The sequence below is a fragment of the Lycorma delicatula genome, chromosome 11 (genome assembly GCF_047948215.1).
Source record: "Lycorma delicatula isolate Av1 chromosome 11, ASM4794821v1, whole genome shotgun sequence".
NCBI classification, from domain to species: Eukaryota; Metazoa; Arthropoda; class Insecta; order Hemiptera; family Fulgoridae; genus Lycorma; species Lycorma delicatula.
In genome coordinates this window covers 67,562,011-67,580,874 of record NC_134465.1, presented here as the reverse complement: position 1 = coordinate 67,580,874, position 18,864 = coordinate 67,562,011, and the positions used below count along the sequence as shown (strand labels likewise).

The following is an 18,864-nucleotide window of genomic DNA, read 5'->3' as shown; positions in this document are numbered from 1 at the left end:
ATATTATTAATATAGTTATTTGTAAACAGCTATCATGATTCATACATTTCTAACATTATTTAGTCATTATTATTAAAGCCTTTACACTTAAAATTTTTTTTTTCATTATATGAAATTAGAATTTAAAACTACATACAGATAATCAATCTAAAGTTTAATTTTTTTTAAATATGAAGAATTTTATATCTCACACAGCCAAAATATTATTAAGAACAATAAACTGGAGATTGAATGAAAGATTATATAGAATAATAGGAGATGAGCAGTATGAAATTAGAAGTGATGTAGGAACAACGGATGCAATAAGATTGCTAATCTTATTGAGAAATGGAAAATTGTAAAAGATGTATATAGTGTTTATTGGCCTGGAAAACACATTTAACAGAATTAGATGGGACAGAGTTACATATGTATTGAGGAAACATAGAATAAATTAGAGAGATAGAAAACAGGTAAAAGATTTATTCCTGAATAGCAGAGCAAATGTAAGAATAGATGAAGAGAAATATAAAGAGACTGGATTGGAGACAGACACAGACAAGGGTGTTATTTTTCCCCTATTCTGTTTAACCTATATCTAAAGGAAATAACTGAAGAATGCTTTGATTGGGGACAGGAGTGAGTATAGGTGAAAGAAGATTGGAACACCTTACATTTGCCGATGACATGGTTCTGCTAGCTGATAATAAGGAGAAAGTAATTATGTTTGAAGATTTTCACAAAAATGTAGAATGAGAATAAGTAAGAATAAGGGAATAAGACAAAACGGTGGAAGGGAAAATGTTAGATTAAATAGTGAGGAGGCAGAGCAGGTAAATTACTTTAAGTATCTTCGAAGCACAGTAACTGAGGATATGCATTGTAAAAAAGTTGTAAGAATTAAAGTAGTAATGGCAAAAGAAATTTTAAATGAGGAGAAGCTTACTCTGTGGATGATTAAGCAGAGAAATAAGGAAGTGATTAGCAAAATATTATAAACGCCAGATAGTATTTTATTGTTCAGAAAAATGGGCATGTAGGAAGGAGAAACAAAGATGATTATTTGAAATTTGGATCTGGAAAAAATTAGAATGCTGTAAAGGATTGTAGAAGAAACGAAAATGCTTAAAAGTATAAGAAGGTTGAATCGGCTAGGACTGGTTAAAAAGGTAATGTCTGCTGAAGATTGGAGTTGAGGGAATGGTGGATGGAAAGAAAAAAAACAAAGATATACAAAGAATAAAGATAGTAACACTAAGAGACTGGAATAGAATTTTGAAGCATGGAAAAGTATAAAGGATTTATCAGACATGTTGTATGACCTGCCAGAAGACAAAACACAATTGATCAATTTAAAAAAACATGATTTCATGGTCATCAGTGGCCATTTTTTACTAAATGATACATTTGTTAAATAGTTTCACTAAATAAATAATGACAAAGTTGAACAAAATAAGAAAGTAAAATGAAAATAATATTATTAAAAGTAAAGTTGCATGAAACAGAAAGAAGGAGAAGATACAATGAAAAGAATTCTTGTAAATAATGTGGTATAGGAGTAAAAAAATGTCAGCTAAACTAGAGGAATAGTTTTTTGGCAATATAAAGAAAAAAGAAAATGTAATTGACCTTGGAGAAAAGTGAGAGATGATACTGTAGGAAAACACTAGATAAAAATAGCCCAGAAAACATATAAGTAGAGAAATTTGGCCTTCATACACCTGTATATAAAATATAAACAGAAAGGCAGAAATTTAAGATATAATCTTATAGTTATAATTCCACGTTTTTTATCATTAAAAGTACACATAATAAAAGAACTATTATTTAGCATCCTATTTAGACAATATTTTTTTAATATATTCTTTTAGTTTTTGATTTTCTTCAAATTAAATTTTGTAACAACTCTTTATTTCTTTATTCATTGTGAAGAGAACCTTGTAACTTTAATTAAACTTATTATTATAATTGTAAAAGTAATTATTAAAATTCTTCATATATCAATAACATTCTTTGGGATGAAATTATGAAGGATATTATGAAAGTAAATTAATAAAAATGTAAAGGAAATGATTTTTATACAGTTGGCAATTTCATATTTTCTGTATGATATGTTTAGTTAGCAAAGCTTCAATGTAAGTAATGCTATATTTGTTTTAAATGACTTGACAATTCCTTTCAAATGCAGAGTACACTCAAATCCTTAATGCAGAAATTGATTGTTATTGAATTTCAAGCTTTTTTTCCTCTTTCTATGATAAAGAAATTATTAATTAGAAAAAGTTGTGTAACACATTTAAAAAAAAAAAAAAATGGTGTTAATGATGAAAAAGAAGACTTCTCTTTGATGAAACCATTCAAGAAATGTCTATAAGTTTCAAGAACTATTCTTAAAAAATATTTGGGTACTAATAAACATGCATAACCTAATCATTAGATGTTGAAAATGTTAACAGATATAATAAAAAAAATATTAATTGTTTGCAGTACATGCATTCCCTGCAGGTTATAAGGATTATAGTTATGAAGATTATTTTTTCAACTGTAACAGTACAGTCACAAGATATGAATATAGGTTTGTGCATTCTTACACTACAGAAAAAAGCAATAATTAATTCATTGGTATTACATAATGTACATTCACCTCTAGTAAATCATCAACACTGAAACAATCTTCTGGGACAGGAAGATGCCACTTACAATCAATTTCTCTCCCAAGGAAATATAATGATTGATACTTGCTCTGAGATACCAGAACATCTCTGTTGTGTAATACAAAAGAAATGGCACGTTGCTGTTTCTTCTGAACACAAAGAAATCATTTTAGACCTTCAAGTGAAAATTGGTCTAGCCATTATATGGCTTGGATCTTGCATTTTGCAATTGTCACTTGTTTCTGAAGTTTATGAAAATCTAGTTACGAAAACTTTTCATGAGAGACAATGATATTTAAGATGAATTAGTGACATCATTAAGAGTGTAGGTTCTTCCAGTAACAGAATCAAACAATTTTAGCCCATCAGATGAATGGTCATTTTTGTTGTTTCTGGTGAATGAAAATTGTTCATTGAAAAAAACAACTGTTTGACAAACTGTTGGAAAAATTGATTGAATTATTAACCTGTTAATGTCAATGACTCATTTTTCTATTAAACTGCTAAATTTTTTTTGGTTTAAAAACAAATTTCATTTTAATATTTTTCTCAGTGCATTGACTGTAGGTTGCAGGATGTTTTGGTTGACACCAGCAAATACCATTAATCATTTAATTACAAGATTTAATAGTTTTATGACCTTTTATTTTGCACTTGAATATTACAGTATTTTCATAAATACGATTTATTTGATTTTTGAAACTGTTCGATCTAAGCAGTTAGCTTACAACGTTTTGAATATTGATAAAAACAATAGTTTGCTGGACAAATTACCTGTTCTGTTTTTATTAGCAAATGGTAAACTATTTACTCACTTTATCTGTTATATTAACATATGTTAAAGTTAGCTGATAGCTGCATTTTATGACCCCGTATATTTGATATGTTACATTACTACTAGGTAGAAAAAAAAAACAGTTTGTACTGAAGTGAAAAACCAGTTCGTCTTTTTTTGAGAGAAACAACAGTTTGACTTGACTGTTGTCTCTACATTTGACTAAATTGTTTCATACTATCAACTACTTCACTTTTAGTCAATATATTTAAAAAATAACTTTTAAATGTTCTAAAAGAATTATGATTCAATTCCAAATGAAATCCTTTAAAAAATATTTTCAGTCTTTTAAATTCTTAATTTCTGAAAATCTGTCATACTATTTTCATAAAAACAATGAAATGCTCCATGGAAGAAATATGATTAATTTTATGGTAAGAGGTGATAGATTCATTACTTGGGAGGATTAGCTGAAATTCTACAGCTATTTCCCAGGTTGATGTTAAGAAATATAATAATATCTTATTCAATAAGGTGTTGTAGATTAACTCATGTATAGATTGAGTAATAAATATCTATATTAGTGGTTCTAACATCTGCTCTACAGCACCTGCAGAGCATATGTTGATCTCTAACACTCTGTAGAAACCATGTACAGGTTGTACAGCCATATACAACCTGTTGAGCACATGTTGTAATGTTGCACTCTGTGTACACACAGAACCACTGGGAAGTTCTCTGTGTGCACTTCCCAGTGGCTCTGAGATCAATCAAGGAAAATAAAATTAAAAAATATTTTATGAATGGCCAGGTTTTGACAATACCTTATGTATTGGTGATAACTGAGATATGGTAAATCTCAAAGTTTCTAAGATATGATTTCATTGCATGAATATTGAGCAACTGTTTAGATATTGCTTTTATTTTATATTCCCTTACTATCTAACTGTACTTGTAACACTACTTCTAAACACCAATAGGTAACTTATGAGACATAGGATACGTCTAAGAGGCTCTGCCATAGAAATTGGTTTTAAAAAGGTCTCTGCAATTCTAAAAGCTGGGAACCTCTGATCTACTTTGTTCTGAAAATATTAAAAAAGCAGTTAAAATCTTGATGATTAATGATTATAGAAAGTTACATAATAATGAATAATTATTGGTTACTTTGGGCATCCATTGACATCAGTTAACTGAAGTCTCGTTGTATCTGGATTATTATAATCTTCATCATCATAAGCCCAACAATCTCGCACTAGCACATCATATTTGTTCTCCTTATCTTTGATATACACTAGAATTGTAAGTGTTTCTCCAATCTTTATCACATCTTTAATCGGTGATAACTGAAAAAAAATGTACTGTAATTAATAAAAATAATAATACATAAAAATTATCCCCAAAAAAGGAAACAAAAATATAATCAGAGCTTAATGTACAGTAGAGAAGCTAAACATGGGTAAAAGATTCCAGATCAATGGAAGGATAATGTAAGTGGTTTCTCTTCTACAAAGAGTTTTTTTTGTTCATGATGATGAATGCTGATTTATATAAATTCACCAAAAAAATTTTAATAAAAATATATTCGTACAATTCTTATCCAATTCATTTTTTGATCACATATACTCTAAGTTTAGAAAAACCAAGCAGTAAATATTGTTGTACTGGAATCACAGAGTAAAAACAAGAAGTGCTAAATGTCACAAAATGATCACAACAATGGTTTAAAAAATTGATTAAGTTAAACATTTATTTTTGTTTCAATTTGTCATAATGGGAATAAATAACTTTATATACATAATTTTATTTTTATAAATATAGTTTAAATTATGCAGATGTTACATTTTTAGGGAATGTAAGTTATAGTAAAAAATACCTGGTAGAGAGTGAATAATTATTTTAGTTTCTTGAAGCAATATTTTATTATTTCAAATAATAATTGTACCGATAAGAATATTTTTTCTTAAGTGTAATGTTGTTCTTTATTCAACTATATAACCAACCTTTATGGTAAATAAGGTACACAGAAGCAATGGAAAATCATTTTATTTCTCATTTTTACAAGTATATTTATGATACGGTGTTTGTTATTCTTAAAAATATTTACACCAGAAATGATTTTATATTTTACAAACAGTCACCTAAACCATTACAGTTATAACTCCCAAAAGAATTATTATTATTTTCACAAAATAAATTGTATAGAAGAAATATGAAATGTCTAGCATATAAAAATGGATATAACTGCACACTCATTGACTTTTTCTTACGTAAAACCAAAATAAAACATATAACACATTCATTAACAAAGCATAGAAGTAAAAAGCTCATAAACAGAAAAAGATCTAATTTTTTTTGAACAAAAAATAAAACAAAACATTAGACACTCTAAACACAATCCCATGAAATATATAAACTGAATTTGTTTTTACTATCCAGGCTGTATGGTTATAATATGAAGTTATACAGTATATATATATATTTTCATGCTACTGCATACACTTTTATATATATATATATAAATGTTATATGATTTTGTATATAAATTGTATATGAATTTGCATGCTATTCTATATATATATATATATATATATATATATATATATATATCGTTTAATAATAAGAAGTAATTTTGTTTAGAAAGAAAATCATATCAATCCTTTTTTTGAATATCTAGTAATTAATATGTCCTCCTTTATTCTTAATCTCTTCACACACATGATTTGGCAAGTATTTTTCACAAGTATACTATACATTTTTGTGATTTCTTAATCATGAGTACATACTGATATTATTGCTTTAATGAGGTCAATTTTTGTAGTACAATTCATTTTTGAGAGTCATTTGTTGACTATTGCCCAAAGATTTTCAATTGGTTTAAGTTTGGAGAGTTGCCTGGCCATAGGGGTACTTTAATGATTCGTTCTTTGAAAATTTTTCCACTTTTTTGGTAGCATGGCATGGCGCAAAATTTTGTTGAAACACTCTATTGCCTTGTGGAAATTTATTATGTCGCAGCCTTTTCCTTCAGTCTTGATATAAGACTTTTCAAATATCCAAAGTAGTGAACTTTGCCTTCAAATGTAAAACAAACCCAAAACCTTTTTCTTTGGGATGCTTAACTGATAGTTGGATATGACCCAGTGATATATTTTTATCTGATAATTTTCTAATGTATGGAACCCTTAGCCCCTAAGACCATTAAGATTACAACTCACATTTTTATATTGTATGTGGAAGACATAACATTTTTCTAGTCTTCTTTGGTCCAGTTAAGTGTACTTTGGCCACAAGAATCTTTTTTTGCACATTGCTGGTGTTAAAAGTTGCTTTTTAGCTGGCCGATGAGCTTTCCATCCAGCTGCAAGAAGTTAGCATCTAACAGTTGTCATGAGTAAATCTGTTCCACTGGCTGCTAATTCTTAATTTAAGTTTATAGCAGATAATTTTAAATCAAGTTTACTTTTTCTCACTAATAACCGATCTTGTGTTTTTCTTTTAAGGCCATATTTGGCTTTCCTTCAAGGTGAAAAGAAACCAGTTTCTTTAAATTGTTTGAATATATTATTCACTATCCCTAGTCCAACATCACATTCAGAAACTATTAGTCATTGTGTCATACTGCTCATAATCAGAAAGAGAAACAATTTTCAAACGCTTTCTTGGAATATGTCCATTATTACAATCACGACAAACAAAACAAAAAATATGAAAATATGATTTTTTAGGAAAAAATGAAATAAATTTTCACAGAATATTATTTATAACATGATACTTGATAAATAACTGAAGGATAATAACCTCACATTACACAGCCAACTTAAATGAGTTTGATTAATCAATGTAGCCACAACATAGAAATAAACAGAAAATTCCCTGTTATATATATCCTAACCTACTAAAGGGCATTTGTATGTGTGTCTGTCTGTCAGTGCACACGTGCATGCGTGCGTGCATGTGTGTGTGTGTGTGTGTGTGTGTGTGTGTGTGTGTGTGTGTGTGTGTGTGTGTGTGTGTGTTCCCCTTAGCTTAGCACTGGAACTAGTGGAAAATCCCAATTTGTTAGTACAGTTCTCGTGGTGGTCAGGTGTATACTTGTTATATTATTATATATCAATAGATTACATATATATGCAAAATATACAGTAATAAATATTTTTTTTTATTTATGTGATTGTTTTTCTTCATAAAATAACCAAAAAGTAGGCACTGGAATGTATCGATCACTAGTATGAACGCTGCTAGGGCTTGCCTACGACACACCTCCACAGCTTGTATATATACCCTTATATATATATTTTGCTTGATATCTCCCGATGGATGTATATAGATTTAGATGAAATTTAACACAATAATTTTCTGTTCATAGAGCATCGATGCCAACTAATTTTGGTCACAATTAGTCAAGAGGTGGAAGATCTTATGGGTTCTGCATCTCAAAATTATATTCAAAGGGTCATATTCAAGTCCTTATAAAGGAATTGAGAAAAAGTTTTTTATTTTATTATTTTATTTATGGACTCCACTCATCATATATTAGAAGTTATGTTCTTGTACAAATTCCAAAAAAATTAATATGTACTTAGTTTTGTATTTGGCCAGTTTTATTCATGGGTGGAGGATAATAAACTTAATTCTTTAACTTTTTATTTATTTATTTTTTGTTTGTTATTATTTTTCTTAATGCCTCCATGGATTAACTGATTTTTAAGAATTTTCTACAATGACTTCTACATGTGGCTCATTGGTACCATTTAGTTTTAGTTAAAATTGGGAAGGTATGTGAGGAAGGTATGGGAAGGTATATGAGTACCTAACTCAAAATTTCACTTTAGAAGTAGTACAATTTTTTTATGTAATTCTTTACTAGTAAAACCTTAACATACTTTATTCAGTTGAGGAATAATTATTTAAAACACTACAGAATGATAATTATTTATCAATAGCCAGAATGTCATAATGATTTACTGGATTTTTAAAAATATTTCTTTAATATATTTACATAGTTAATTAGTTTTATTTTACATATTTTTTTTTCAACAGATATGGAATTTAAATCTCTATTTTTTAATTTTTAAGATTGTGTATTTTGGACATTGCATACATTAACGTTTTTTCTTTGTTTTTCTTGATATCTAGTCAAATGCAAGAGCATTTTTTCTTTTTTTTAACAAACTGAGTATATGATCTATGTTTTATATTATTTTATAATATCAGAGTAAATAATTATTTACTTTACTTTGGTAAAAAAAAAAAAAAAAAACGATTTCAATAGTTTATTTCAATTATTTGAAAAAATAAATTAATAATAAATAAATAATTTACATAATAACCAAACTTTACATAAATTATGTACAAAAAATACTATGATAATGTTGCATTTCATCAACAATTTCCTTTTTTTAGTTAAAAATAAATCCATTGAATGTGTAATTCAAATTATCATAATACCAACAAGTAGAATACAGATAAGAATTTGTAATCTATCATATATTTAACAAAAATTTAATAACTTAAAAGTTTATTTTTAAAATCCAGAATTTTATAGTAAAAATAACAATATAAAACATTTACTTACAGAAGGATAACTTCCTCTTTGAATATCCATCCAACATTCAATAGTACTTGATTCCATTGGAACAGATGTCACTTCTAACATATCAACCATAAATGGTTTAAAATATACAGTCTTTTCATTATGTCCTTCAGCTGCGCAAGATACTCTTCGTGCAACATCCCATAATTCTTGTACTGTATCATCAGTCTGTAGTATAATAATTACTTCATTTGAGTTTCTGCAGTTTCCACCTCTACACGTACCTGGTGTTGGTTTAGGAGCACATGCATTCAACGGTATAGTAAATTTATAATCTTGTAATCCAGTTCCTGCTTCCACGAACCTGGAATAAAAAGAAAATTAGATAAATAAATAAATTTATAACACAATAACGTTAAAAAAAGGAATTTTGTTTATTCTTGGATAGATGATAATATAAACCAAACGGAGATAATACGCATGTACAAGATATTCATACATTATATAACACAGGCTCACCACGAATAACTACACCATTATAATGTATGCATTTCATTTTTTTTTTTTTGATGCTCTTGCCACATAACCTTGAAGCTTGTCTGTAGGATATTGTAAATGGAATATTTGTAGCATATGAAAAATGCCATGCTTGACGGGATTCAAACACAGGACCTCTGGATGAAAGGCCAAGATGCTACCATTCTGCCCTGGAGATCAGCAAGTTGTATTATCAAAAATAAAATAATAAATAAATGAATAAATGCATAAAAAATCCGGTAAGATCTGAGATATATTAAGATATGATAAAATAAATAAAAATAAAGATAATGAAAAAATAATGATGAAGAATTTCGCTGAAGAATTATTAACAGTGATCCCAATGTTATTAAAATGCTTTGTCACGGACTTTACGTTAAAAATCTCACCAGAACTGTACTAAAGAATTGTATTAGTATTTTAAATAATTGCAGCAATCTTTGGGTTTAGATGTTCAATTTCATTTTGTTTATGAGAAGACATCTGCCTTTGAATGTATTTGTTTTCTTAATAGTGTGAAAATATTTACTTCTAAATTGATGGTGACAACCATTTATTTTAAAATAGTAAAATTATTTATAAATTAACTTCTGATAGAGTAATACAATGAAATAAAATTAACTGAAAAAAATATTATTATATACAAAAGTTATATAAATATTTATATTATTCCTTGACATAGTTCCTACCAAAATTCAAGCGCTTGTCGTCTTATGACACCAGTTTGCCTATTCCCTCTTCAAAGAACGGTGCCACTAAAGTACCCATAAATTTGTTGACTCCATCCATGAGTTCATCATTACTTTTGAAGTATTGAATAACCATACAATTTTTCAGTTTTATGAACTGATGGAAGTCAGACAGTGACATATCAGAGGTCTAAGGGGCGTGGTGAAAATATCTGGCCCTTAAATTTGTTTAGTATAACCTTACTAGAATAGGGTTACTGTAATTGAGCTAATTTTTTAAGTTAGTGGAGGATGAAAAAAAATCATGACAGAAGGGATAAATTAATTTCTTATTTTACGTTATCTATATCAGTTTTTCTTACAACTCTGATGAGCTGAGGTATAATAGGCATTATAAAGTGTTGTTTTTTTTAGTGTAAAATGTACAGCCAGTCCTTGTGGTAAATAAAGTGAATGTATTACTTATTGGTCTGTTTATCATTTGATTTGATGGGTCCAGCGTTCTGATAGACACTCCTATATTCAACTTAATGAAGAATAATTAGGAAATCACTTCATTCCTCATTTTTCCTAGTAAACCTGACATTGAATCTTGTTATTCTTGATCATGGCTTAGAATGATCTGACTAATGTCAGGCCGCCTGCACTATTGTATACATACAATGTAAACAATGGACATTTCTCTTAAAGAGGGTGATTCAACTTAAGATTAATTATTTCATTACCTAGAAAAAAATTTATTGCACACATTAGTTTTTATTTATTAGTAACCTAAAAAAGAATTTTGTCAAAACTTTTGAAAAATATTTTAATCAATGTTGTTCAAAATTTTACTTTATTTAGTAACTACCTTGAGTAATTTATAAATTACACAAATACTTAAAAAAATAAATAAAACAGACTTCTGAAAACCCCCTGTAAGATAAAAAAAATAATAACATTTTTACAATTCTTTAAATTTCGACTTTTTTTAGTTTAAGCCAATTAATAGTAAATACAAATCATCTTTAATAAGTTAGCAATAATTTCAAAAGTGTAAATCAAATATAAATAAAAGATTTTTACTGGTTTATCAAATTTATTTTATTTAAAATAATTTTTACTAGCATTTTTGTTTCAAATTTGGGTAAATTTACAAAGGAAAAACATAAAAGTATGAAAAGTAACGATTCACAAGAGACAAACTGTGTGAAATCTGGTGTATTTAAAAAAAAAAAAGTCAAGAAAATGTTGTTAAATAACTACTGAAATAATATTTTTTTTTGATAAGGAATATGCATTTTTAACTTAATTTTTGTCTGAATAAACATTTAAATATTATAATAGCTGCAGAATTATATGGTTATGGAATTACATAATGACAAACAAGAAATGGGAAAAGAGTGTAATAGATTTCCTGGTTTCAACCTTGACAGATTATTAGTTCAAATAGACTATAAGGTTTTTAATTATTAATAACTTTAACAAAATATTTTAGATAATCAAATCAATTTCTTAAGTTTTTTTAATTTGGGCCCCATTTTATTCCAGTTACCTGATGAGATGGCTTCAAAATTAAATATCTCATTAAAATTAATAACCTATTGTATATTTCCCAAACAAGGTAACATATTTCTTGGCCAACCATAAATCCCAAAAAAAGAAAGAGAAAATGAAATGTTCATTATATTGAATGACAGTGATGTAAGTACAAAAAACTAGTAGATTATCATTTAATTTACAGGTCTCTATAAAAAGATTTAAAAACTACCTCCTGATGTATTCAATTTCAATTAATTAGCTGGTCATTAATTTTCCTTTCTAGCGAGGGAGCTCCTTCTTCTGGACCCGTGGTGTGTTTGTTGACCTCATGGTTGTGAGAATAAGACTAAATAAAAATTAAAGCCTGAAAAGCTCTCTTTCTTCCACCATTTCCCTTGTTTTTGACATAGAAGCTCTAATATGGTTCTGTTGTAGATGAACATATCTATTTTGGTTCCCCTTTCTGTTGATTTAGAAAACCTTAAATCTTTGGAAGGGGTCAAGGAAGAGATGTTAAAAATAGGATATGTTATAAAATATTATTTTTACGTTGAAAAACAAAATCATAAAATGGTAAAAGGTGATCTCCAAGAGGAAAATGTCACAATTTCACCCCCAAGGGTGACATTTGATCTATGGCTAAAAAATTTCCCTGGTATAAAACAAATGTATCCAGAAAATTTGAAAGCAATCGGTCAGTTGATTCTTATGCAATGCTGTTGCACACAAACAAACAGACAGAGAAATTTTCATATTTATATTTTACGTACTACCTTAGCAAAATAAAAATCGATTTTGAATACCATGAATCCTGTTTATAAACAAATTTATATATATATATAAAAGAAATTTGAAAAAAAAAATATATATATATATTTGTTACATGAATTGATAAATTATATAAGAAAACCTGGTTTAGATTAAATTAAAAATTCCATTAGATTTTTTTTAATATTATGCAAATATTTTGTGTTCAGAAAATTTAAACATTTAAAAAAAAAGTTATCAAATTTATAAATGAAAATAGAAAGTTGTAAATTGAAGAATGTGATGGAATAATCCATCGCAGTAAGTATACTTGTATCTATATCGGTGTATATTGTTTTAATTAATATTATTCTGTACATAATTGACCCATATCTTTAAACAAGCTTTTTCATCTCACTTTTAATGCAGTTTTGATTTTTGGATAAATTATTTATCTTCTCAGTTAAATAAAAAACATGTGTAACAATAACTGTTCTACTTTAATATTCGAACCTTGAAATGTGGGATTATTATTTCTAGTTCTTTTTCACAAGTAACCTTTATAAAACATTGATTCATATAAGGAATGCTTTAATAATAAAAAATAAAAATTTAATTACTTGTAACTATATATATATATATATAAAAAGAGATAATGTTTTCATATGTGTGTATGTGTGTGTTTGTGTGTAAAGCAAAAATTGACAATAATGAAAATAGTAGTAATGAGTTACAGTAAGTTGTTAACAATAATTATGAGAATTTCTCCTGCATCATTACATCTCTCTCACACATCCAAATAACAGAACCTTCTCTCTTACTTTAAATCCTATTTTCTTTTTCATTACGTATATATATAGATATTAAAGAAACAACATAACATTAGATAATAACAACAATAATAGTAAAAAGACACATGGTATATATATATATATGTAAAAATATTATTCATGCATTCTTATTGAACACCGCTCTTGGGTTGTGTTTTCTTATCTTTTATCATTTCTTTATTCTTTAACATGATGACCTCCTTGATAACCTCCTTGATGACCTCCTTATACTGTCTAGGATCTCGAACATATTTTGTGTTTCTCTCTCTCTCTCTCTCTCTGTGTGTGTGCGTGTGTGTGTGTGTGTGTGTGTGTGTAGCGTATATATATATATGTGTGTATATGTGCGTGAGCATATATATATTACAAACACGCGATATATTGGTAGCTACTTCACACAAATTCACATGGGTTATAAGGAGCTAGTACTTCCAATTTAGATCAGTAATAATAACTCTTCCCCTCAATGGCATGCTAATTGTTGTTCCTAACAGAAGATTTAATAAATCATAAATCTACTAAGATTAGACAATGTTGATAACACCTCAACAATAAACATTTTTCTAATTTTTTTTTTTTTTTGCTAATGAATTAATTCACCACAAAAGGTTGAGCATGGGAATATGAAAATGGAAATTTTTAGCGTATGAAAAATGTCATCTTAGACCGGTATTCAAACCTTCTGATGAAAGGCCAAGATGCTACCACTCTGCAACAGAGATCAGCTAAAAGTTTCCTTATTTCATCTGTATTATTATGTAAAGAGAAAGAGTGTCTTTGCTCAATATAAACAAAAAACTACTCAATCAATCGCAACCGGATTTTTACCCATGTTTCTTGGCATAACTGAGAAGGTTTTTAGATATATTTAACATAAAAAAATCTCAAAAAAAAATATATGTAGTAGTGGAGATTTGCCGGTTGATATACAAATTTTAATGAATTGTGAATTATGAGTCTCTATCACTATGTGAGCTGGGTTTGAACTGAATGATTCGAATCAATGGAATGAATAATATTACAAAAATAATAGAATTAAATTAATGCTAAATAAAGTAATATTAAATAAATTAAAAAAAAATTCTGTTTAACAATAATGGACTTCCCATGGAGACTACGTGTGAGGCTAGAGTGGTGAGGTATGGGAGCATCTTATGGGAGGCTAGATCGCGACCACCATCAACTGGTAACATACGGGTGCCTCTGGGGCACTGTTTTGGGAGGTGTAATACGACAGTCTTATAATTTCTCTGTAAACAATCGTCCAATTTTCAAAATTCAAATGAGATATTTGTTATTAGATTGAAGGCTAACTTTTGCATGCATCACGTACTCTCTTGACCTAACAGATTATGGTTATTCGAAAATGTTATCTAAAAATGAAAAATTATTTATTAAAATGTGCAAATAATAAATAATCTGTTACAGTGCTGCACTTCTCATTCGAGCCGCTAGGTGGCGAGCAAAATTCTCATGCTCCATTCTTACAGCAAGCCACTCCCAAGATATTTTTCAGTAGAAATATTTTCAATAAAGGTCTTATTATTGAAATTGAAGATAACATATTGTGAATGATTCATAATCAACGCCAAGCAAAAACTACTTAAGATAAATTAATGAAAATTTGTATACATGTTCTTAAGATGTAACTGTACACTAAGAAAGGATTTTTTTAAATTCCGATTTTAAAGGGGTAAAATGAAATAAAAATGAAATTTACAATTTTTTTAATTTTTCAATAACTAATAAAGATATCAACTTTTTTTTTTTTAGTGTAATCTTCATGTAAATATCTAAAAACCAATTTCTACATTTTTTGAAATTCCGAGTTTCAAGAGTTAAAATGGATTTTTGATTTTTTTGTTGAAATCATGCTATTTTGTTAATTTCTCGGTAATAAATGAAGAAATCAACCTGATTTCTGGTGGTGAGTAATCTTCATATAAATAAACCAATTTCTATATTTTTGAAATTTGATCTTGAAAGGGAATGAAGAAATGTAAAAAAAAATTTAAACAATGATTGTAAATTTTCTAGTCCCGACTATAGTAAACGAGATATTCAGTAGATTTAGGCTTACAAATACTCTTCAGATATATACGAGTTTTTAAAAACCATTTTCGAGTTTTTTTGAATTCCGATTTTTTAAGGGGTGAGAAGATATACGATGCTGTGGCTCAACCAACATAGCCACTGTCACCGTTACTGTATTGTGAATAACTGCACCTGCCTCCGGTTACTTGACTAAAAAACATAAAATAAAATGTTTGACTGCTACGCGGAACGCAAGTAACCATATAGCGCGGGTGAAACTACGACGGGGAGCTAGTATGTTATATGAAGATAGGTGAAGGTTTTTGCTTAGGTTAGTCAAGCCCAGTTCTTGGGTTATTCTTTAGCAACTAAAGAAAAATCAACCAATTTTTCAAGTTGATAAATAATTTGCTATTTTTATTTTAAGCAAAGATAACAAAAATACTTTGTAAGGTTTTATAAACAAGACGGGCACAAATTTCTTGAAGTAATCTTTTGGATTATTTGTTATTTAAAACAGTTCGGTTTATTATAAACGAATATCTCTTTCTTATTTCTACATTTTCTTTTATTTTTGACCGTTCTTTTCCGGTACAATCTGAAATGGTTAATATTCTGCATGCTTTTAGGGGAAAATTTCCAAGTATAAAAATTTCTTATAAAAAAAAAAAATATTATAAAAATTGGGGATTTCAGTTTAAAAAAATAAAGTTAGTCGCAACATTATTAGAAAAATAGCGAAGATTTCATATAAGCTAATATAATGCTTTCAACGTAGAAGAAAAAGTTTCTCCACTTAAAATTTTTCTTAACGTTTCTCTTTTGTAAGCTGCTAGTGATTGTAGACTAAAATGAAGATTCTCTTTATATTTTGTAATTTTTTTTCTTTTTTTTAAATAAAGTTCAACAGGATGGAAATATTTTTTTCACAATGCCCTTAAATAAAGGGAGATGTTAAAAAAAAGATCTTTTGCGTAAATATCTGAGAATATTATTAAGTTTTTTTTATAACTTTTAACTTTTTATATTATAAAATAGAAAACCTTTGGAACATGATTGAATATTTAATAAATTTAATCCTTTATTGGTTTAAAAAATCATTAAAGGACATTTTATAGTATTCTTTTCTAAAAAAACTGTAAGAAAAAATTAAATTTAAAACTAAATGCAAATATTGGGAAATATCAACAAAAACAGTAGAGCTTTTTTTCTTAGATAATAATTAAATTATCAAGAATGTTGTTCAAGAAATACGGAAAGTGTGTGTGTGTGTGTGTGTGTGTGTGTGTGTGTGTGTGTGTGTGTGTGTGTGTGTGTGTGTGTGTGTGTGTGTGTGTGTGTGTGTGTGTGTGTGTGTGTGTGTGTGTGTGAGCAATTTATTTATGTAGAATAACTGTAAAGATTTGCATTAAAATACTTTAAGGTTATGTTTTAACATAACTCATAAAATAAATAATTAATTTTTCTTGCTGTAAGATTATTCCATGAACTTAACTAAAATAACGTGAGATTTATGGAACACACGTTGTTTATTTCCATTTATCTCCTGAACAATAATTATTTGCAATAACACAAGCTGTAGAAATAAATGTCCTTCAACATTCATACTTTACTATCAAACATTAATAAAAAAAACGGCAGCAGTTTGATTTTTTTTTAAATTTATAAATAGTTCTGAATTATAGAAGAAACTTAAAATTGTATATTATAGTATTGCTTAAAGAGAAATTATGTTTAAATTAAAAAAAAAAAAAAATGATGTGGGAACCACATGAGTTCCTTGTACGCCTATTAAATTACACACATTTTTTTACAATAAGTACATAAAATTATATTTCACTAATAACTTCTGATATTTTTTCGTTTTTTTATAATTATTATATTATTATTACTGAATTATTTACCGTTAAACTTTTTTTTACAATCAGGATTTAATAATTATTAATAAATCAATATATTTAAATCAAAAAAACAAAAAATTAAAAAAAAAAAAAAATGAAGTCTGATTCGAACTGATGTGTCTTCCCCTTCTAAGGTTCAAATATTTCATTAATTAAAATTTCATTTGGCTATAATTTTGGGAACAAATGAAAATAAGTACCACTTATGCTGTACCATTGAAAAGCTCTCAATAACTGCAGTTAAGAAGAAATCCAAAATCCAAACACTTCATTTTGGGGTTTTTTGAACGCTTTTGGTTGTCGATTGCAATCAAAAAGGGAGGTACACAACTAGATGTTACAACATGCTAAATTCAAAATTTCAACATCCTACGGCTAATCGTTTTTGAGTTATGCGTGATACGTACGTACAGACGTCACGCCGAAACTAGTCAAAATGTATTCAGGGATGATCAAAATGGATATTTCCGTTGAAATCTGGAAACCGAAATTTTTCGCGATTACAGTACTGAAATGTATGATTAATTGAAATCCAACCACCAGATAACACCGGTATCCACGATGTAGTATTCAAATTCGTATAAAAGTAACTAACTACCTTTACTGGTTTGAACCTTAGAACTCTCGACTTCGAAATCAGCTGATTTATGATGACGATTTCACCACTAGACCAACCCGGTGAGTTATCCCCATAACATTGCTAAAAGTTATTTCCAATGCACTTTTTCATTTAATGTATGGTGTGATCTTCTCGGTAGTAATATTATAGACCCTTTTTTCTCATCGCCAAGGCTCAATGGAGAGCGGTACTTGCATTTTTTTTTTGCAACAAATTTGATGGAACTCTTGGAAAATATTCCACTTGCAGTTTTACAATGATGGCGCGCACCTGTTCACTACTGTCGTGATGTTGATGAATCGTTTAAATAACACATTTAGTAAGTAATAGATTGGTGGAAACGAACCAGTAATATGACCACTTCGAACTCCCGATTTCACGCCAATCTACTTTTTCCTTTGGGGGTTCGATGAAGTCGTTAGTTTATTCCGCTAGTATTGGTACAGAAGAAGAATTGAGACATCGTTTAAGAGAAACTAGAGTTACTATTAGGAAAATAATTATGCTATTAGACGTACCCGGCTAGCATAGATTCGTCGGGCTATGTATTGAGAACAGAATGGCAGCCACATTGAGCAACTGCTTTGAAGAAATATTTGCAGCTTTATCAAGTAACAATTTTTATATTTTATAAATCTTATAAAAAACAAAAAGTATGTGATTTTTATTATTCTAAATCTATTTTTCTCTCATTTCTTCTGTTATTGATAAGTTTTCATTTACATTATGTTGTTTGAACACTGATGAAAATTATTATGTTTAAAATCGTATTATTTTTCCGATCGTTTTGTGTTAAAATTGAAATTCTCAAATTTGTGTTTAATTTTAATATACGTTATTTACACATCAGTTTTAACAGATTAAATTTTGTACAAGGTTAACTAGAAATTTTTTATTTGTTTGTTGGTAAATTAACAAAGTTATTTTATTCCAAACCTAAAAAAGTATATTTTTCGACAAAATACTTCGTGTTTTACCCCGTTTTTCTTAAAAAGTAAGTAAGATAGAGATCTGGGTCCACTTTTATTCAATTTCTTAAATA

The 18,864-nt window shown here is 28.1% G+C and overlaps 1 protein-coding gene across 3 annotated transcripts in view; it reads right to left on the bottom strand.

The window, feature by feature from the left end:
* The window catches only part of LOC142332003 (uncharacterized), a 369,173-nt gene that overhangs the window by 17,253 nt on the left and 333,056 nt on the right, over positions 1–18,864 (bottom strand). For all 3 annotated transcript variants that reach the window (XM_075378058.1, XM_075378059.1, XM_075378060.1), the window contains 2 exons: positions 8,987–9,308; positions 4,576–4,754 (listed from right to left, as the gene is read on the bottom strand). In XM_075378058.1, coding sequence (XP_075234173.1) covers positions 4,576–4,754; positions 8,987–9,308 — 501 coding nt within the window. The remainder of the gene's footprint in view (positions 1–4,575; positions 4,755–8,986; positions 9,309–18,864) is intronic.